The sequence below is a fragment of the Macaca mulatta genome, chromosome X (genome assembly GCF_049350105.2).
Source record: "Macaca mulatta isolate MMU2019108-1 chromosome X, T2T-MMU8v2.0, whole genome shotgun sequence".
NCBI classification, from domain to species: domain Eukaryota; kingdom Metazoa; phylum Chordata; class Mammalia; order Primates; family Cercopithecidae; genus Macaca; species Macaca mulatta.
This window is the reverse complement of record NC_133426.1, coordinates 125,015,257-125,037,023: the sequence shown is the minus strand read 5'-3', so window position 1 is coordinate 125,037,023 and position 21,767 is coordinate 125,015,257. Positions and strand designations below refer to the sequence as shown.

Below are 21,767 nucleotides of genomic sequence, written 5' to 3'. Positions count from 1 at the left end.
AGCACACCAAAGACACTCCCACGCCAGGGCTTTTGCACTTGCTACTCTGTCAGGAACCCTCTTCCCTCAGATAGCTGCATGGCTTGCTCCCTCACTTCCAAGTCTCTGATCAATCGACTCTTCTGCAGGGAGACCTTTCCTAACTCCCTATAGAAAACTGCACACTCCCTGACCGTCTATACTCCCTTTCTCTATCTTTCTAATATTACTTTTCCTATGTGTTTATTCTCTGTGTTCCACACACAATATATGTTCCAGGACAGTCGAAATTTGCTTTCCTTTATGAGCTGTGCAGGAGGCAAAATTGACAGGAATGGGTATAGGAAGCATCAAAACTAACATGGTAGACCAAGGAGGGAAGATGGCTTGAGCCCAGGAGTTCGAGACCAGCCTAGGCAAGACAGTGAGACCCTTGCCTCTACAAAAAAATAAAAACTAGCCAGGCACGGTGGTACAGGTCTGTAGTCCCGGTTATTCGGGAGGTTGAGGTGGGACGACGGCTTGAGCCCAGGAGTTCAAGACTACAGTGAGCTATGATGGTGCCACTGCACTCCAACCTGGGTGACAGAGTCAGACCCTGTCTCAGAAAAAAAAAAAAAAAGATTAACACAGGGATCTCTAATTTGGGAGATTCAATACATAGTGATGTTATGAACTTAGTCGTGAAATACAAATGAATGGCAGATTTGGGGGTACAGTGAGTACAAATAGTGAGTTCAGTATGGAATGTGTTGTATTCGAGGTGATGGTAGCAGGTAGTTGGAAAAATGGGAGAGGCCTGACTTAGAGATCTGGATGTGGGAGTCAGCAGCATTTAGGCTGAGAGGCACAAAAGGCTGGAACCCCATGGACTACCTATGTTTAATATGAACAGAGCAAGAGGTATCTGCTTAGGAAACTGAGCAACACTGAACTCAGCTAACAGAGCTGGGCAATGGACCTGGGCTGCCACAGCAACCAATTTTTAAAAATTATTGGTATTTTGAAATAAAAACAAGTTTAAGGAGAAGATATGGGGTTTGTAAAGGAATTCCTTTCAGTAGGGGAGGAATTTGTCTCTCAAAGCAAAAGACTGCTCAGGCAATCTAAGTTCATCTGTTCATGCTGAATGTCTTAACAGACTTCTATTCTATTCACAAAGGGGCAGGGAAGTGTGGATTGTGGGGTCAATTTACTATACTTCCATTAAGGCTGTAGCCATTGTAGGCAGAAAATGATTGGATGGATCTGAGCAGAATGACACTGTCAGTATGGAAAACTCAAGACAAGACACACAAAAATTTTTCTCAATTACCTAAGTAAATCAAGCCAAAACAGGTATTATGCCTGAAGAATACTGGATAATTATAGCTGTTCTAACCTACCCGGTATGACTGAAACCTCCTTAAAAGGACCCAATGCGTAAGATTTGTGCCTGAAAGCATGACATCTTCCCCTTTGAATCTATTTATCTACAAAAGGAATGTGAATGTGTGGGACTAGACAGCTCCCTCTTGAACATATATCTATCTGTGGAGGCAAGTCATTGCCATGGAAATCAAGTTTAATTTCCACCCATTTATCTGCTCTCCTTTCTGTCTTACTCAGACAGTAGAATGGAAAGAGAAACTGGACCAAACCACTCCAGCCTTCAAATCCTTTCCATTCTAAGGCCTGTGAGTACAAATATTGGGACATATGGCCTTCTTCAGCTCAAAGTTTGAGCCATCCCCTTTAGTCAGCCAGTGTTTCTTTATTCTCTAAGGTCATGTCTCTAAAGAATGAACTATGGCCAAAAGAAAAGGTGAAATTACGGGATGGCGCCTCACCTAGAAAAGGTACTTGACAGATAACAACATAGGTTTCTCTGAGGTGAGACTGCCTTCCGTAACCAACATTACATTCAATTTCTTCTCCTTAAAGCTTCATCACAACTGCGAATTTCTCCCTTACCATAGCTCACTGATAAACAACTCAGACATAAAACCAGTTCAGTTTTATTACCACAAAAATGCTACACCACAAATTTGTAAAGATACTGGCCTTAGTTTCAACCACAGTCAATTGGCTCCTTTGTATACAATGAAACAGCCTGACATGTCCAACTAGAGCCCAATCATGGGTGGGAGGATCAAAGACTCAGACATGCTTGGAACAAGTAAATTTCTGAATGAATATCTCAGAACAAACATCCCTGAGGCCCATTATACTATTACTTTTTTACAAAAAAAAAAAAAATCACATAACTTGCACTAAAGCAATATTTAACTCCGTGGGGGGAAAAAGGGAAATGAAATTATTTTTTAAAATCTATTTTCTCCAAATAATTCCATTTTCTTGTATGATATTTTCATTAAGGAAAAATGTTTACATTACTTATAGCCTATATACTTTTTCCATTTTAAACTAAATTTTTAATTAGAAAACCATACGAAGCAAAAAAACAACAACGGCTGGTCCAAAGGTAGTAAGTTATCTCAATTGATTGTTCAGTCAATTACATATTGAACTTTTTGTTCTACTCTTTCTCCCCTTGTCACTACTATACTTGACTACACTTAAAAAAAAAGAAAAAGAGGCCAGGCACAGTGGCTCACGCCTGCAATCCCAGCACTTTGAGAGGCTGAGGCGGGCACATCATCTGAGGTCGTGAGTTCAAAACCAGCCTGACCGACATGGAGAAACCCCATCTCTACTAAAAATACAAAATCAGCCGGGCATGGTGGCGCATGCCTGTAATCCCAGCTACTTGGGAGGCTGAGGCAGGAGAATCGCTTGGGGAGGCGGAGGTTGCAGTGAGCCAAGATTGTGCCACTGTACTCCAGCCTGGGCAACAAGAGCAAAACTCCGTCTCAAAAAAAAAGAAAAGAAAAGAAAAGAAAAGAAAAGAAAAGAAAAGAAAAGAAAAAGGAAAAACGACAACAACAAAATCAGACTTCCCCAAATTATTTCATATTTTCATGGAAGAAAAAACTGTAATGCACATTTTCCGATTTCAAACAAAATGAAAAATTTTCATTCGAAATCTCATGTAGGAAAAGGCAAAAGAAAGCCAAAAAATTTCATCTTCTTCAATTTCATTTTCTCAAAAAGTATTTTCCATTAGGAAAAATATTTGTAATACTTAAATACTGTAGACCTTTCCCACTTAAACAAATTAAAAACTTACTTAGAAAGTGCCATAGAATTAAATATTCACTGCGTGTATCTTAGTACAAAACACATCTAACTCTCATGAAAGAGGTTAAAATACACATCTGCATATAAACCTGCACCTTCCTGCACCACCCTCCATTTAAAGTGTGATTAAGCCAGACATGAAAATTATCCTAGTTCTACAGGCCTACATCAAATGTGAAAAACAAATGTTTCATATGACTCATGTGTTCTTTATACTGGAGATATTTTCTGCCACTAGATCACAATTGTATTTCATGGGCTAAAAGAACACTGTAACCACCTTTAATAGCGCTTTAATTTATCTATTTTAAGGAGCAAGAGGAAGAGAAAAGAATACAAGAAACTGATAAATATGTGTGTGTGTGTGTGTGTGTGTGTGTGTGTGTATATAATTCAGCTCCAAATTATCTGCATATGTGACAGTCCCCTTGAGTGAAGAGTTAATTGTTAAGTTACCTGTTCAAAGTAAACAAGACAAATATAAAACAATCTGTATTCCCCACTGGTGCAAAAAACAGTGAGTTCAACATTTCAAAGATGTTGTTTATCTGAATAAGCAGTAATTCTAGGACTATTTAAAGAAACATTATCATTAATACCTGAACTTCTGAATCAAAAGAAAAGAGATTCTGTCTTCCATCTCCTCTACTGAGTTTGTTTAGTTGTTCAGTTTCTCTTCCATACTAAAATTTAAAAAAATACGTATGTTACTTCATTTCCTTCAAAACAGTGTTAAACACTATTTAAATGTATAGTTTATGTGAAACTATCAATCTGTCACAGCTTCAAAAATACACCATTCGTCCTGTAGTCAGTACAAAACAGGAATGCAAGAGACTCTGGATGCAAAGGAGAAATAAACAAAAGAGAAATCACCATAGTTTTCATAGCCATGATGTTAGCTATAGAATATTATATGTAATTCTGATTCCATCACTTTGGGAAATACCTAACGAGCTGCACAATCCAGGATGACAAAGATTGAGAGGGAATGCAACTAAAATCTATAAAATCATTTTATAAAATCCTAGATAAGGCCAGGCACAGTGGTTCATGCCGGTAATCCCAGCACTTTGGGAGACCGAAGTGGGTGGATCACTTGAGGCCAGGAGTTCGAGACCAGCCTGGCCAACAAGGTGAAACCCTGTCTCTACTAAAAATACAAAGATTAGCTGGGCGTGGTGGCGGGCGCCTGTAATCCTAGCTACTCGGGAGGCTGAGGCAGGAGAATCACTTGAACCTGGGCAACAGAGGTTGCAGTGAGCTGATCGCACCACTGCACTCTAGCCTGGGCGATAGAGTAAGACTCTGTCTCAAAAAAAAAAAAAAAAAAAAAAATCCTAGATTAGAGAATCATGAGTGTGTCTCTAAATTTTGAAAAATAGCTTTGAAGTTTATGAGGAGTAAATTTAAAACAGAAAAAAAAAAGAGTGCTTCCAAATTTGTATAACTAATTTGTCCAGGAAGATGAATAAAGTAAAAATATAAATAGGTTTGACAATGATTTAAATGAATAAATGGGTCACAACCTACTAATCTACTATAATATAGAGTCTACAGAATATAATATCTTGGTGAGATACTCAGAACAATCATCTCTACAATTTCAAAATTGGTTCATTTCAGACTTCAAACAGCAGCAAAATCTTTGTCAGATTGCATCATTCATATACACATATATTTACATATAGAGAATATGATTTTCATGTGAGATTAACATATGTTGGTCATAGATTAAATATCATGTGCATGAGCTGCATCATTATCCTTCTGAAGAATATTTTATGAATGATATACAGTAATTAAATTGAATAAGAACTAGCAGATAAAATTAATGAAGTCACAAAAGCCTGGAAGTATTTCTTGGTGTCCGGAAAAAAATAAGATTTTTTCAAACTGTCAGTTGGTACTTACAAGTAAGTCTTCAGGAGTGCAACTTTTCTTTTACAATCTCTACCTGTTTCACCAATTTGCTGTGGTTTTTAACGTGGAAATGACATTGCCAAATGGAATCCAGCATTAAAACTTTAATAGCTAATCCTGCATTATCTCAGTTGAAGGCAAGTTGCCATATGAAAGATGTACCTTCATCAGTTCCGGATGCATGCTCCTTTCCAAACTTGCCATGATGTTCTCGGCTTTTCCTTGGCTGCTAGTTTCATCATCTGCAAATTCATTAAAAGCAGATGTTCTAAACCATACAGACCATTACTAATAACCTAAGAGGAGTATCCTAACTATCTCTCCCACCCATCCTCTCCTACTAGATTTATTGCAAAGAATTTCTATTATGAAAGCATAGGGAAAACTTTAATGGACTTTTGAAAACCTGCCATGAATTTTCTATCTGTTTTAGTCTGGTTATATTTCATGTGTCAGAGCCCATACAGCATCAACTATTTTTAAAAAGTCTATCAACCTCCACAGTCACTTATTAATGAAGAAGCAGGTCAACTTTTAAGATTAACAGTTCTCTATTCACCCTGCACAGAGGACATTTCCATGGAATAAAGACAAGGGCTTTACTTCAATAATAAATCACTTTAAAATTCTGACCTTGTGCTGTTTCTACCGTCTCCTTTTTCTCTTGAACTAAACTGTCGGTATTGATCTGAATAATCTTTTTCAAAGTTATCAACCATTCCTCCATTTCCTGCTCAGTTTCAGCAGCCAGATAATGGCTATACTTATCTAACATCTTGAGTTCAAAAGCATGACGGCGCATTTTGGGGCACTAGAAGGGGGAAAAAAAAGCATGTGTTCAGTTAGTTTAGTTGTCCTTTTACTATTAGATTTCATTAGTTTATATTTATTTTTATCTCAGCTTAGTATATATGTGCGTCAAGACTTTCATTAAATAACTGCTTCTTTCAGTAAGAAACAGACACTCTAAGACAACAAATGACTATGTTAAATATATTTTTTGTTCCCCTCAGGACTGAGCACAGTAGTATGACTATGCATAAAGTTGGCAGAAAACAATACTTGTTAAGTATTATCATTTAAGGCCTTTTGGCATCCTTCACATTTAGAAAATCAAAGTACCACCAAAAAAGTAAGCAAATATTTTACAACGTCCAGCCTGTTCAAACTTTTCCTTGAATAGTTAAGGATTTTCAAAGTCAGTACTTTAAAAAATTTAAATATGACCTGAAACAAATCTGATACTTAATTTATGTCTCACCATAAAAGGCACTATAGATCCTAACCCATTTTACCACGCATAGTATCAACTGTATCACAGTAGTATAAAAGAAGACTACAGAGTTTAGCAGCACAATAGGGCGACCATAGTTAACAATAATTTATTGTATATTTCAAAATAACTAGAAGAGTGGACTTGGAATGTTCCTAACACCATGAAATGATACACACTTGAGGTGATGAATAACCCAATTACTCTGATTCGATCATTTGCATATTGTATACTTGTATTGAACTATCACATGTACCCCCAAAATATGTAGAAATATTCCATATCCATAACAATGAAAAAGTAAAGACGGGGGCAGTGGCTCACACCTGTAGTCCTAGCACTTTGGGAGACTGAGGGAGGATTGCTTGAGCCCAGGAGTTTGAGACCAGCCTGAGTGAAGTGGTGAAACCTCATCTCTACAAAAAAGAAAAACTAGCCAGGCGTGATGGCACGTGGCTGTAGTCCCAGCTACTCGGGAGGCTGAGGTGGGAGGATCATCTAAGCCTAGGAGTTCAAGGGTGCAGTGAGCCAAGATGACACTACTACACTCTAGCCGGGGCAATACAGTGAGATCCTGCCTCAAAAAAATAATTAAAAATTAAAAAGAGAAGGCCAAGCATGGTGGTTTATGCATGTAATCCCAGCACTTTGGAGGCTAAGGTGGATTCCTTGCAGCAAGGAGTTCAAGGCTGCAAGGCTGCAGTGAGATATGATCATGCCACTGCAACTCCAGACAAGGCAAGACTCTGTTTCAAAAAAAGAAAGAAAGAGAGAGGGAGAGACAGAGAGAAAGAAGAAGAAGGGGAAGAAGGGGAAGGGGAAGGGTAAGTGAAAGGGGTAGAAGAAGAAGAAGACGAGGAAGAGGAGGAGGAGGAGGAGGAGGAAGGGCTTGGTAAAAAAAAGAAAGAAAAAGTAAGACCATACAACCATAGTTGGTTCACATTAAACTGTGACTCTGCGTAAAATACAAGGAAGTAACCTGTGCTGAATACCACCACACAAGGAAAATAAGTCTCTTCCTTTTCTCAAACACGCTGATACGTTCTTTTACTTTACCACCTTCTCTGTCACGACAAAAGAAATGACATACTACCCTTTTCAAATCCCACAGCATTAATTTCAAGAAATGCTCATGAATCAATAATTTTCCACTGCATGGTCATTATTCAAGAAGGAAGCAAGAAAGTTCCTCCTTCTAATCTTCGGAGTCTAGGAAAGGATGAAATTAAACTGCTGTTTCAAGTCATAAAGATTTATACATTTGAAAATATTTGGGAGGCGGTATCATAAATAGATGAGGGGGGCTGAGCATGGTGGCTCACACCTGTAATCCCAGCACTTTGGGTGGCTGAGGTGAGCGGATCACTTGAAGTCAGGAGTTCGAGACCAGCCTGGCCAACATGAAGAAAGCCCATCTCTGATAGAGACAGGAGACAGCCAAGGGTCCCCGGTGAAACCTTCAATCTGTGAGGTGGGAAACCTGCTAGCAGGACTCTCTCACTTTGGTGAGAGTTATTTTTCCTTTTCACCAAGTAAATTCCACTTCTTACCCTTCTATGTGTCCATAAGCCTAATCTTTCCTGGTTATGTGACAAGAACCAGTTTCAACTGAACTAAGGAGAAAGTTATACAACATCTCTACCAAAAATACAAAAATTAGCCAGGCATGGTGGCGAGTGCCTCTAATCCCACCTACTCTAGGCAGGAGAATCGCCTGAACCCAGGAGGTAGAGGTTACGCCAAGCTGAGATTGAGCCACTGCACTCCAGCCTAGGCAACACAGTGATACTCTGTCTCGAAAAAAAAAAAAAAAAGAAAAAAATTTTCCAAATGATAATAAAAATAAATAGATGAGGGAAGCACTTCAAAGAAAGGTCAATCCAGAAATTGTGTGTGCCTTGTTCTTCCAGTAAGATATGAAAGGTCTTCTTTATATATATGAATTCATATATATGAATAGATAATATATAATCATACATATAAGCACATTTTATTCACATAGATCTTTGTACTTTTTAAAAAGTGTTTTCTCATTTATTAGAATTTTTTAACTTATCCTTTTAGAGATGAGATCTCACTGTGCTACCCAGGCTGGAGTGCAGTGGCTATTCCACAAGCATGATCATATCTCACTGCAGCGTCAAACTCCTGGGCCCAAGCAATCCTCCTGCCACAGGCTCCTGAGTAGCTGGCACTACAGGCACACAGCATCATGCCCTAAAGGTATTTTCTCATTTGATCCTCACAACAATCTTGTTTGATGGAGTATATAGATATTACTAATCCCACTTCACAGTTCTGAAGATGAAGATACAGGTAAATTGAGAGTGCTGAACTAACATCGCTTTCCTCCTAATCAGCCCATCCTTCTAGTCCACCACACCACCCTGGCTCTGTAATAATGACTTCTGTTTCACAGTCAATTGACTTCCCATTCAGATTATCTCTCTGCCCTCTACTTCCCACCCTGTTTTTGTCTGTGTCCCCTCAGTAATTCATATCAACAAACATTCATTAAGTCCCTACTGTGCGCGGAACCCTGGTAATTATTATAGAAGAAACAGAAATGAGTAAGAGATTGTCCCTGTAATCCCAAAAGGAATGTGTAGAATAAACCAAAATTAGAATGTGACTCAGTTGTATGACAGAAGGAAAAGCAAAATGGTTAGCACAGGAGAGGTGGAGCTTAATTCTACTTGGTAGTCATGAGGTTGAGGAAGGAAACACAAAACTTTTCATGGCAGAAGTAGTCTTTAAGCTGAGTCATAAAAGATAAGGTTCAAACAGGAATAGAAGGAGAAATTACATGCAGCAAGAAGAGGGAAAAAATGTAAGGCAAGCCATATATGTGTGAAACGCCTTAGAATGCTTAGCCTGGTGTGACCAGAGCACAGAATACACAAGGGGGTTCAAGAGGGATGAGGCTAGAAAGTACCGTGAGGCCAAATCACTATGGGCCTTCAATGTCATGGCAAAAGCTTTAGAGTTGACTCTGTAAGACAATAAATCAAGAGCCAAAAGATTTGGAGAAGGCAAATGATTGACCCAATCTATATCTTACGAAGTTGAACTGGAGCAAGACAAGAAATCAGGAGGCATAAAAGCGCAACTTTAGGCCAGTGATGATAAAAGGGAGAACCGGAGAAAGGGCAATGAAAATCGGAGGTAAGAGGTTAAGAGGCACTTTAGAGCCAGACTCAAAGAAACCTGATAAACATTTAAATATTGGCACTGAGCAAGAACAGGGCACTGAAAAGGATTCTGAGCTTTCTAGTGTGGATGTTTCGGAGGATGGAGATGCCATCAATCAAGATAGAAAAATGCCGAGGTTCATTTTCTTTCCTTTTTTTTTTTTTTTTTTTTTTTTTTTTTTTTTGTGAGGGTCTCACTCCATCACCCAGGCTGAAGTGTAGTGGCACCATCTTGGCTCACTGCAACCTCCACCTCCCGGGTTCAAGCGATTCTCCCAGCCTCCCATGTAGCTGGGATTACAGGCGCGTGCCACCACACCCGGCTAAGTTTTGGATTTTTAGTAGAGATGGGGTTTCGCCATGTTGCCTAGGCTGGTCTCGAACTCCTGACCTCAAGTGATCTGCCCGCCTCAGTCTCACAAAGTGCAGGGATTATACGCATGAGCCACTGCACCCAGTCACTTTTTCTTTTTTTCTCTTTTCTTTTTTGTAGACAGGGTCTTGCTCTGTCACCCAGGCTGGAGTGCAGTGGTGCAATCACAGCTCACTGCAGCCTCAACTTCCTAGACTCAAGTGATCCTCCCACCTCAGCCTCCAGAGTAGCTGGGACCACAGGAATATGCCACCATGTCTGGGTAATTTTTTATATTTTTTTGCAGAGACGGGGTCTCTTTGTTGCCCAGGCTGATGAACTCCTAGGTTCAAGTGATCCTCCTGCCTCAGCCTCTCAAAGTGCTGGGATTACAGGCATAAGCCACCATACCCAGCCATCTGGGGTTCTTAATATTGTTTATCAGTCACCCTCTTAGAAAAAGAGAAGGATTACCTCGATGGCCTTACCTGAACAACATCAATGCAGGCGTCCAAGTAGATGCAACCTTTCGATTCTTTTGAATTTTTCTCATCTTTATAGGAATTGAGAATATATGAACCATCAGGAAGTTGGGTCAAGTAAAAATATCGTCTCTTGAATACCTACGTGGGGAAAACCCAGCAATGATACATTTGTTACATATACATTGCATTTGAATAGTTTCTCTGAACTAAAAACCTCAAAGGCTTGCCAGGCATTGTGCCTGGACAATCTTCAGACAACCCTGACAAGATGTTAGGAATTATCATTATCTTCATTTTTTTAAGATAGTGAATGAAAGTCACATGATTTACCCTCAGTTAATCAAATACCTAGAGAACAGTAATTAAGATTTAACACTTTGAAATGTATAAAGCATTTTGATATCTGAATCTCCTGACCCTTTCACTATAGCATTCTTTTCCCATTTAATTGCAAACCATGATTAGATCCTTTAAATTTGGTTTCTAGGACCATGAATTCAAGAATAAATATAAAAAGCATACATATACACATATATATACATATATATTATATATACACCCACATTACATGTTTCCATCTCACCTACACTTCCTACTGCACTCATCTACACTGTACCAATGTCCTTGCTTCTGAAAGTCCAGTTTACAGGGCACTCACAGGGAAGCACAGACTCATTAGTTGCCTACCAGTTGTTGACCGCCCCAAGTGCTGACATTTAAATCAACAGTCCTAATGGAACTATGCCGTTTGTTTGGAGTTAGGGATTCACAATAGTTAAGGAGAAGCCTGTTGCTACAACTCACAGCAAAGCCCACAGGAACGGGAAAAGGTTGGGGACTGCCTGATGAGTTCATGCCGTCCCTCTAATCTCCCCTAAAAACAGACTTTGAGAGCCTGATGAAAGAGGTGAGAAAAGGGATTAGGAGCTCTCTGATGAATTGATGCTTCTTTCAGTAAGTCACAAACTGCAGGCTATGTCAAGCAATTGTCACAGTGAAAGGCAGAGCTTATTCAAGTTGCAATTTCCCAGGATGATAGATCTGAAATCACTTCAGGGTGGGATGGGAAGAGCAGCTAGGAAATAGACTCCTGGTGATTATTGAAGAAATGCATTCCTATGCATCTTGTCTTATTTGAAGAACCTGGCTTTAAAATTTAAGCTTGTCGGCCGGGCGCGGTGGCTCACGCCTGTAATCCCAGCACTTTGGGAGGCCGAGACGGGCAGATCACGAGGTCAGGAGATCGAGACCATCCTGGCTAACACGGTGAAACCCCGTCTCTACTAAAAAATGCAAAAAACTAGCGGGGCGAGGTGGCGGGCGCCTGTAGTCCCAGCTCTTGGGAGGCTGAGGCAGGAGAATGGTGTAAACCCGGGAGGCGGAGCTTGCAGTGAGCCGAGATCCGGCCACTGCACTCCAGCCTGGGTGACAGAGCGAGACTCCATCTCAAAAAAAAAAAAAAAAAAAAAAAAAAAAATTTTTTAAGCTTGTCACTTTTAATCACCCATCTGATTATCCAATATGATCCCTGATCATTTTGAGAACTTTAATTATGCAAAGAGTATTATTTGGCAAGGTCATTCTTGCCAACAACTTAATGTCTGGCAAAGTACCTGAAACATCAATTTATTTCTCTGTAGTATGATCAAGCAAAATATATAAAAGCCTTAAGGGGCATTTCTTTTTAGAAAAAACCAGTAAAGGCCGGGCGCGGTGGCTCAAGCCTGTAATCCCAGCACTTTGGGAGGCCGAGGCGGGCGGATCACAAGGTCAGGAGATCGAGACCACAGTGAAACCCCGTCTCTACTAAAAATACAAAAAATTAGCCGGGCGCAGTGGCGGGCGCCTGTAGTCCCAGCTACTCAGGAGGCTGAGGCAGGATAATGGCGGGAACCTGGGAGGCGGAGCTTGCAGTGAGCCGAGATCGCGCCACTGCACTCCAGCCTGGGCAACAGCGTGAGACTCCATCTCAAAAAAAAAAAAAAAAAAAAAAAAAGAAAAAACCAGTAAAAATTAATAACATTAATAGTTATTTTTGACTTGTATAAATATCATTGATTTTTTAATGAATGACAAAAATATATATCAGTGTAAGGAATACCCTAACAGGTTAGACTGATAAATGCTACAGTTTCTAGCTCAGGAAGGGGCCACGTAGGCTATATGCTATCAACAGAAAAAAGTCCAGGCCGGGCGCGGTGGCTCACGCCTGTAATCCCAGCACTTTGGGAGGCCGAGGCAGGTGGATCACGAGGTCAGGAGATCAAGACCATCCTGGTTAACACGATGAAACCCTGTCTCTATTAAAAACTTCAAAAAAAATTAGCTGGGCGCGGTGGTGGGCGCCTGTAGTCCCAGCTACTAAGGAGACTGAGGCAGGAGAATGGCACGAACCCGGGAGGCGGAGCTTGCAGTGAGCTGAGATCGCCCCACTGCACTCCAGCCTGGGAGACAGAGCGAGACTCCGTCTCAAAAAAAAAAAAAAAAAAAAAAGAGTCCAAGCAGAAAACATCACCTTGTTTTGCAATTCCAGTCAATTAAATGTTATTGTATTAGTATGCAAAGGAACAGAAAGAGAATGTGTGGGCATATTTATATCTTTCACATATTTACATATCTCATATATGTGAGAATATATGCATATATTCTCATATTCAATTAATCCACATTTAAGTTTGTTGGAAGAAATCTAGATTAATATTAAAGGAAAATGTTAATCATAATGGTGATGATATATGTATATTTCCTTATTTTATTTTTATTTTTATTAGAGACAGGGTCTCCCTATGTTGCCCACACTGGTCTCAAACTCCTGAACTCAAGGGATCCTTCTGCCTCAGCTCCCCAAAGTGCTAGGATTACAGGCGTGAGCCACACTGCCCGGCCTATTTGCTCATTTTCATGACAATGGTTCACATCTATCATTAAAATCATGGGAATACAAGGCTTAAAATTACATGCTGAGGTCATTTCAAATGAATAAACATGTAATGAGCACTAACTCTGTGTAACACATTGCTTTTTAAAGTTATCACAATAATTATCTATAACAAAATTAAAATACGTCTTTCAGGCCAAAAGTAACATGAAAAAAATATGAAAAAATTTAGATTTGAATTGTTCAAATCTAAAACCGAAATTCTGCTGCTTCAGTGGGACAGCCTATAGAATCCACTTGCAGAGTCAACAGCCAGCAACAAAGAGAGAGGCAGAAGAGAAAATACAGAGCAAAACATTTGTGGCATACAGTCAAATTATAGTCTGGGAAATTTTTTTTTCACGTACAGCTGCCTCACCAAGCACAGAAATTCTGTGGCAGCCACCACTTCCAATATTAGCAAAGCACATCATTACAATGGAGATAGGGATATGAAATTACAGCAAATCACTTCCTGTAACATTGCAATTATATCTAAATGTGACACAAGGGTAGGTAGCTTATGAATCTGGGGAGAGAACATGATGCCTGAAAGAGCACTCAGAAAGAGCAGATGCCTGAAAGTCTTATGATACTGATTCTCAGCCAGTATCTCCTGCTAACCAGCAGTGAAATTGTCCTCAAGACTCTGCTTCTCTCAGTTTACTCACTTGTAAAATGATGAGATCAGACCAGATGATCTGTAAGATCACATTTTTCCACAATCTACAAATAATTTCATTCAACTTGAACAAATAACACAGCAGCCTTCCTAGCCTGGAAGCTACTCTCCCCACGTGATTTCTCATACACTGGAAACACAGAGTTTGGACAGTAAGGAATATTTTTAAAAGTCATCTCTATGTAGAAATCAGACTCTGCCCAACACATTCTAAGATCTCTTCTCATTCTAATATTTTATGATATATGTTGGGTTTCAACTTCTGAGAAGCTTTTAAGATCTCTTTTGCAAAGAAGAAAGGAATATCCTAAATCTCTCACATGGAAATCAAAGGGAAATCAGAAACATAACTTCCTGGACATTTAAAAAATTTCTACAATGCAGCTATTTAGGGTATACGTTTAGAGATTTTTTTTTACATTTCTAAAAGAAGACAGGTGTTAAAATAACGACTATACAGAATAATGGTAATTATTCTATACCATACCTGTCATTCGAAGGCTGCAAGTCTTTTGTAACCAATAGCTAATCGTTTTAATACCTCTTGGGGATAAGTATCATTACCCACATTTTACCTAACAGCAAACTGAGGGACCAAGAGCTCGTTCAAGTTCACACAGGCAGCCAGGAGCAGTGGTTCATGCCTGTAATCCCAACTCTTTGGGAAGCCGAGGCAGGTGGAACATCTGAGGTCAGAAGTTCGAGACCAGCCGGGCCAACATGGTGAAACTGTGTCTCTATTAAAAAAGCAAAATATTAGCCAGGCATGGTGGCACACCCCTGTAATCCCAGCTACTCAGGAGGCTGAGGTGAGAGAATTACTTGAACCCGGGAGGTGGAGGCTGCAGTGAGCCGAGATCACACCACTGTACTCCAGCCTGGGCGAGAGAGCAAGGCCCCGTCTCAAAAAAAAAAAAAAAAGTGCCGGGCGCGGTGGCTCAAGCCTGTAATCCCAGCACTTTGGGAGGCCGAGGCGGGTGGATCACGAGGTCAGGAGATCGAGACCATCCTGGCTAACATGGTGAAACCCCGTCTCTACTAAAAATACAAAAAACTAGCCGGGCGTGGTGGCGGGCGCCTGTAGTCCCAGCTACTGGGAGGCTGAGGCAGGAGAATGGCGTGAACCTGGGAGGCGGAGCTTGCAGTGAGCCGAGATCGCGCCACTGCACTCCAGCCTGGGTGACACAGCGCGAGACTCCGTCTCAAAAAAAAAAAAAAAAAAAAAGTTCACATAGGCAAGTCACTGATAGAACTGAAATCAGAATAGGATAATGGCTACAAAGAGAATCTTGCCCAAATCCTCCAATGGCTTCCCACCTTACTTTACAGTAAGATCTAAAATCCTCACCATAGCCCAGAACACTGTACAGGATCTGGCCTCAGATTACTTGTTGGATTTTATTTCTTTTCTTTTTCTTTCTTTCTTTCTTTTTTTTTCTTTTTTGAGACAGAGTCTCACTCTGTCGTCCAGGTTGGTGTGCAGTGGTGCGATCTCGGCTCACTGCAAGCTCCACCTCCCAGGTTCAGGCCATTCTCCTGCCTCAGCCTCCTGAGTAGCTGGGACTACAGGCGCCCGCCACCATGCCCGGCTAATTTTTTTGTATTTTTAGTAGAGATGGGGTTTCACCATGTTAGCCAGGATGGTCTCAATCTCCTGACCTCATGATCCACCCGCCTTGGCCTCCCAAAGTGTTGGGATTACAGGCATGAGCCACCATGCCCAGCCTTCCTTGGACTCTATTTCTAATCTTTCTGCTCCAGCTACACTGGCTTATCTGCTGTTACTCAAATATCTCAAGTGAGCTCCTTCAGGTCTCTGTACTTCCTGTTTCCTCAGCCTAGAATCCTCTTTCCTCACTATCCACACAGTTTACTTTCTTACTCCTTTCAGGTCTTTGCTTGAATCTCCCCTCCTCTGGGAGGCCTTCTGTACCACCTGCCCTCATCATAGCACCCAGTTATGTCTTTTTCATGGAGTGATCCCTACACAAATATGTTATTCATCTATCCGTTTTATTTGCCATATCTTTCTAGCCCATGAAGTTTCATGTTTCATCTACGGCTGTTATCCCCCCAGTACCTGTAACAATGCCTGGACTCAGTAAAATGCTTCAAAATGAATAAACAATGAATGAATAATCCCATTTCCAGCACAGATTCCCCAGCAGATTCTCCAGTGGTTTCATCCAACACAATTGCGTTCCTCTGTAATGCCCATACTCTTCTTTCTCCTCCTCCTTGTCTTTATTATTTTTGTTAGATGGTGAACACAGCCGAAAATGCCCCAGCTTACTCAGTGAAGAGTGGCCCATTCAGACCACCCACAAGAATAAAACAGAGAACAAGCCAAAGGATTTGATTCTATAGGATCAGGTCCTGCCAAGTCTGCTGAAGGTCCCAAGCTGTTGGAATGACGAACTGTTTTGTTTTTTTTCTGGAGACAGAGCCACGCTCTGTTGCCCAGGCTATAGTGCAGTGGTATGATCTCGGCTTACTGTAACCTCCGCCTCCTAGATTCAAGCAATTCTCCTGCCTCAGCCTCCCAAGTAGCTGGGATTACAGGCGCATGCCACCACACCTAGCTAATTTTTTTTTTTTTTTTTTTTTGCATTTTTAGTAGAGATGGGGTTTCACCATATTGGCCAGGCTGGTCTTGAACTCCCGGCCTCAAGTGATCTACCCACAGTCTCCCAAAGTGCTGGGACTACAGGTGTGAGCCACTGTGCCTGGCCAGATGACAACCTTTTTGAACTCCTTCTGGAGCAGGAACAAAGGCCTTTTGTCATTCGGCGGCATCAAAGATTAAACAAAGGAAGGAAAGTTGGAGCACCTCAAAGTAGGAAAACGGCTGGGGGTGGCGGCTCACGTCTGTAATCCCAGCACTCTGGGAGGCCCATGCCGGTGGATCACCTGAGGTCAGGAGTTCGAGACCAGCATGGCCAACACGGTGAAACCCCGTCTCTACTAAAAGTACAAAACTTAGTCGGGCGTGGTGGTGTGCACCTGTAATCCCAGTTACTTGAGAGGCTGAGGCTGGAGAAGTGCTTGAACCCAGGAGGCAGAGGCTGCAGTGAGCAGAGATTGCGCCACTGCACTCCAGCCTGGGTGACAGAGCGAGATCTTGTGTCCAAAAAAAAAAAGAAAAGAAAAGAAAGTAGGAAAATCTTTTATCATTCTATACAACAAATCCCAAGAGTGTTTACCTATTGTGTGTTACCTAGAGGGGTAATTATTTACTGCTAAATTGCATGAACTAGAAACCCTTAGAAAGGATGCTTCAAAGGTTTAGAGGCGGAGTAGGTAGGCCAGGAGCAATGTAGAAATGATGTGGGGGAACTTGCCTAATGTCTCAGACAGAACACAATGGAAGAGCCAGCAAGGAAAAGGAGAAAGCAGGAGAGACAGAGACACACTGGGTCTTAGAACTGTTCTGCACAAAAATGAAAGAAACAATGAGGAAAAAAACCACAGGACTTAGAAAAGTGAGTTGCAGTAATAATACCAGAATGCCAGGAACTTCATCCTGCTGAAGATCCCCTACCACTACGTTGGTAACCTGATACATCACTCACCTCTCTCCCTCATGTCATTTACAGTCCTATCAAGTTTGTTTGTTTTGTTTTTTTCCTTTCGAGATGAAGTCTTACTCTGTCGCCCAGGCTGGAGTGCAGTAGCACGATCTCAGCTCACTGCAACCTCAGCCTCCTGGGTTCAAGTGATCCTCCCACCTCAGTCTCTCAAGTGGGTGGGACTACAGGTGTGTGTCACCATACCTGGCTAAGCTTTTTGTATTTTTGGTGGAGACAGGGTTTCACCATGTTGCCCAGTCTGGTCTCGAACTCCTGACCTCAAGTGATCCTTCTGGCTTGGCCTCCCAAAGTGCTGGCATTACAGGCATGAGCCACCATACCCGGGCCCAAGTTTTAATATATGACACTGTCCTACCCACTGAGAAACTGAGTAAAAATCAAATAGCTTTTCTTAAATAATTCTACCAAATCTGGGCACTGAAGAGTTCTTCAACTATTTGATTTAAAGCAAAGTCTAGTAGGAGGGGTCTACAATCCACCTTTCTCATTAAACACAAATTATTTTATCAGATGTATTTCAGCATGGCATAACACTGCTCAAATAATCAATGACTCTCAATTACTCACATAATAAGGCACACATGCCAGACACTGGCACTCAAGGCCCTCCCACAACCCTAATAATATAAAATAACAACAATTGCTAACATCTGTGGGGTGCTTTGTGCATTATGGTCTCTGGTTAAGTGCTTTCCTTGTATTATTTCATTGAATCCTAAGTAACAATTTGTGTGGTCATTACTCTTATGCCCTCCATATTACAGAAGAGAAATGGAGGCACAAGGTGATACCAAAGGACCAAACCAACTTCATCTCCCGTGACTACTCAGCTTCACCTAACCATTCTGCCTTATACATATTACCTGGCACATTCACTTTTCTCCTTTCTGATTCACTTCCTTCAAGGTCCCGCCTTCTTCAAGAAGCCTTCTCTGACCCCAGGCCACAATGATCTAGATTCATGTAGCACTTGGTCACTGTACCATCTTTAAACAATTGTTGTTAGTGTGTGTCTCACCTCCCCAAAAAGGTGTTTTTTTGTTTTTTGTTTTTTTGGGTTTTTTTGAGACAGAGTCTCACTTGTTGCCCAGGCTGGAGTGCAGCGGTGCGATCTCAGCTCACCACAACCTCTGCCTCCCGGGTTCAAGCGATTCTCGTGCCTCAGCCTCCCGAGTAGCTGATATTACAGGTGCACGCCATCACGCCTGGCTAATTTTTGTATTTTTAGTAGAGACAGCGTTTCACTATGTTGGCCAGGCTGGTCTCGAACTTTTGATCTCAAGTTATCAGCCCACCTCGGCCTCTCAAAGTGCTAGGATTACAGGTGTGAGCCACTGTGCCCAGCCCACCGTCCCAAAAAGGTTTTAAGCTCTACATCTGACACTTCTCTCTACCCTTCACAATGCTAATACCTTGTATTAACAAGGCATTCAATATCTATTTGATAGCCAGGCGTGGTGGAATGCACCTCTGGTCCCAGGTACTTGGGAGCCTGAGGAGGAGAATCGCTTCAGCCCAGGTGTTGGAGGGTGCAAGGAGCTATGATTGTGCCACTGCACTCTAGCCAGGGCAATATAGTAAGACCTTGTCTCTGAAAAAATTAAATTAAGAAATTACCTATTTGGTCATGAATTTGTTGATACCCAATAGTGTCTGACACATAGGAAGCACCTAATAAATGGTTTTTGAGAAGTAATATGAATGAGGGAAAACAAAACATAAAAAACAAATCAGTGAAAAAATCTCTTATGCATAATAAAGGAATGCAATCCATTTGTTAGCTGTAAGAGACAGTCTGGTAGATTTGAGAATACAATTGGACTAACATATCAAAAATAAAATATTTTCTCTTCCTTTTGTTCTAATACACATAGTGACCTTGACCTCCTAGCAATTATTTTAATATCTTATGTGCTTTCTTAGGTCAAATCCTCATTTGATTTGATGCTCTCCCACTGCAGAGGAGGGAAAATCCCTCCCGGAAGAGTTAAGGAGTTAAGGACTTTTGGACTCTGGATATATAACAAATGGCTCTCTTTTGTGCCAAAAAAAATTTTAAAGGGCACTAGAAGTGAGTCATACATCAACCAGTTGAACTTGCAACCCCGATATCATATCAAGGCACTTCAACGTTTAATTGCTGAGAATGGGGAGGAGAGAGCTAGAGGAATGTGACCAAATTGAGCCAAAAAGATGCATAAAGGTGGGTGTCCCAGGAGTTGGCCAAGAATCTGCAGCAATTTTTCAAAAATGCAAAAACCACCCTGAAGATTAAATTCCTCCATATATCATTATATCTCTTAGGAAAAAATAGTTCTAAATACCAGGGGAAGGCTATGTCCAATATCACAGCTATCTAAGCCCACATTAAATTCCTTCGTTGATATGAAAAGAAGTTGAATAAAGCAGATGTCTCTAGCAGCTACTTGGGAAAGAGAATATAAATGAATAGCGGTCTGTTAGGATTGCGGTTTCTATCTAAAGGATCATGCATTCTCTACGACATCTTAAAACTTCTCTCTAATACTTTTCCAGGAATTGAAGAGTGGCAACAAGGTACATCCTCATTAACTAGAAACCACAAATTGAAGAAATTAATCGCTATGATAAGGCTTGTCCTGTTTTAACCTGAATACAAAGAACAGAGCAAATTATAAGTGCTAAATGTTCACTGCACCCAAACAACCAACAAAGCGTTGGTTTTGTTTGTTTGTTTCGTTTTGTTTTTTTTTTTGTTTTGTTTGTTTTTTTTTGAGACGGAGTCTCGCTCTGTCACCCGAGCTGGAGTGCAGTGGCCGGATCTCAGCTCACTGCAAGCTCCGCCTCCCGGGTTCACGCCATTCTCCTGCCTCAGCCTCCCAAGTAGCTGGGACTACAGGCGCCCGCCACCTCGGCCGGCTAGTTTTTTGTATTTTTTAGTAGAGACGGGGTTTCACCGTGTTAGCCAGGATGGTCTCGATCTCCTGACCTCGTGATCCGCCCGTCTCGGCCTCCCAAAGTGCTGGGATTACAGGCTTGAGCCACCGCGCCCGGCCCTTGTTTTGTTTTTAAAGGGATGAGGTCTCGCTTTGTGCCCAGGCTGGAGTGCAGTGGCACAATCACAGCTCACTGCAGGTTCAAACTCCTGGGCTCAATTCAAACTCCTGGGCTCATGTGATCCTCCTGACTCAGCCTCTTGAGTAGCTGGGATTACAGGCACATGCCACCACACCCAGCGCAACGGAGCTTTTGCAAGAACTGCATGATACCAGCATCCTCTTCAGTGAGAGGAAGTGCTTGGGCACGGAGCACTGTGACTCGTGGAGTGATGCACATTATTCGCAACTTTCCTGTAGCCCAGGCTCCTCAGGGCAAGTTTCTCAGCCAACAATGAGGTTATACTCAGCAAGCACTTCTGGGAAAATACGCCCATTTCAGAAGGTGGCGTAGATTATATCTTAACAACTGACCAGAGCAGGTGGAAAGCTATATATTGGGGAAAATATAAATTTTTATTCCATAAATATGGGGTCTTATAATCTTCCAATACGAAGAATTCAGCCTAGTTCCTCTACCAGCCTGTCTTTTACCTAGAGCCCATCGACTTGAATGCATTGCAAGTCATTGCAAGAACCATCGACTTGAATGTTCTTGCAAAACTGGCAAGCTAGCTAGGAAGGTTGAACTTTCTAAAGCAACCCATATACAAATTACTTTGGCTATATTATTTAGGTTGCATTAAAACCATGTGGTTGCCTTTCTCAAAAGATCTTATAAAGTTGGAATCTTCTAATTCCCTTTATCAACTGCACTTTGCTGAGTCTCTTCTAATACTCTTTCCTTCGTTTTATTTTTGCACTTTCTCTCATAATACAATTCCTCCTTCTTTGCTATTAGAGTCCTCCCTCCCTCCCTCTTTTTTTTTTTTCTTTTTTTTTTTTTTTGAGACAGAGTGTCGCTCTGTTACCCAGGCTGGAGTGCAGTGGCACAATCTCGGCTCACTGCAACCTCCACCTCTTGAACTCAGGTGATCCTCCCACCTCAGCCTCCAGAGTAGCTGGGACTATAGGAGTGCACCACCACGCCTGGCTAACTACTTTTGTATTTTTTGTAGAGGCAAGGTTTCGTCATGTTGCTCAGGCTGGTCATGAACACCTGGGCAGATTCCTTTATTTCTAACAGTCAAAATGTCCAGGAAAACAACTCAGATCTATTT

At 41.4% G+C, this 21,767-nt stretch overlaps 1 protein-coding gene across 5 annotated transcripts in view; it reads right to left on the bottom strand.

Annotated features, from left to right (window-relative positions):
- DOCK11 (dedicator of cytokinesis 11) overlaps positions 1–21,767 on the bottom strand; it is a 189,595-nt gene that overhangs the window by 111,927 nt on the left and 55,901 nt on the right. For all 5 annotated transcript variants that reach the window (XM_028842425.2, XM_077989509.1, XM_015128074.3 and 2 more), the window contains exons 7-10: positions 10,387–10,521; positions 5,716–5,893; positions 5,245–5,324; positions 3,759–3,842 (exon numbers count right to left, since the gene is read on the bottom strand). In XM_028842425.2, coding sequence (XP_028698258.1) covers positions 3,759–3,842; positions 5,245–5,324; positions 5,716–5,893; positions 10,387–10,521 — 477 coding nt within the window. The remainder of the gene's footprint in view (positions 1–3,758; positions 3,843–5,244; positions 5,325–5,715; positions 5,894–10,386; positions 10,522–21,767) is intronic.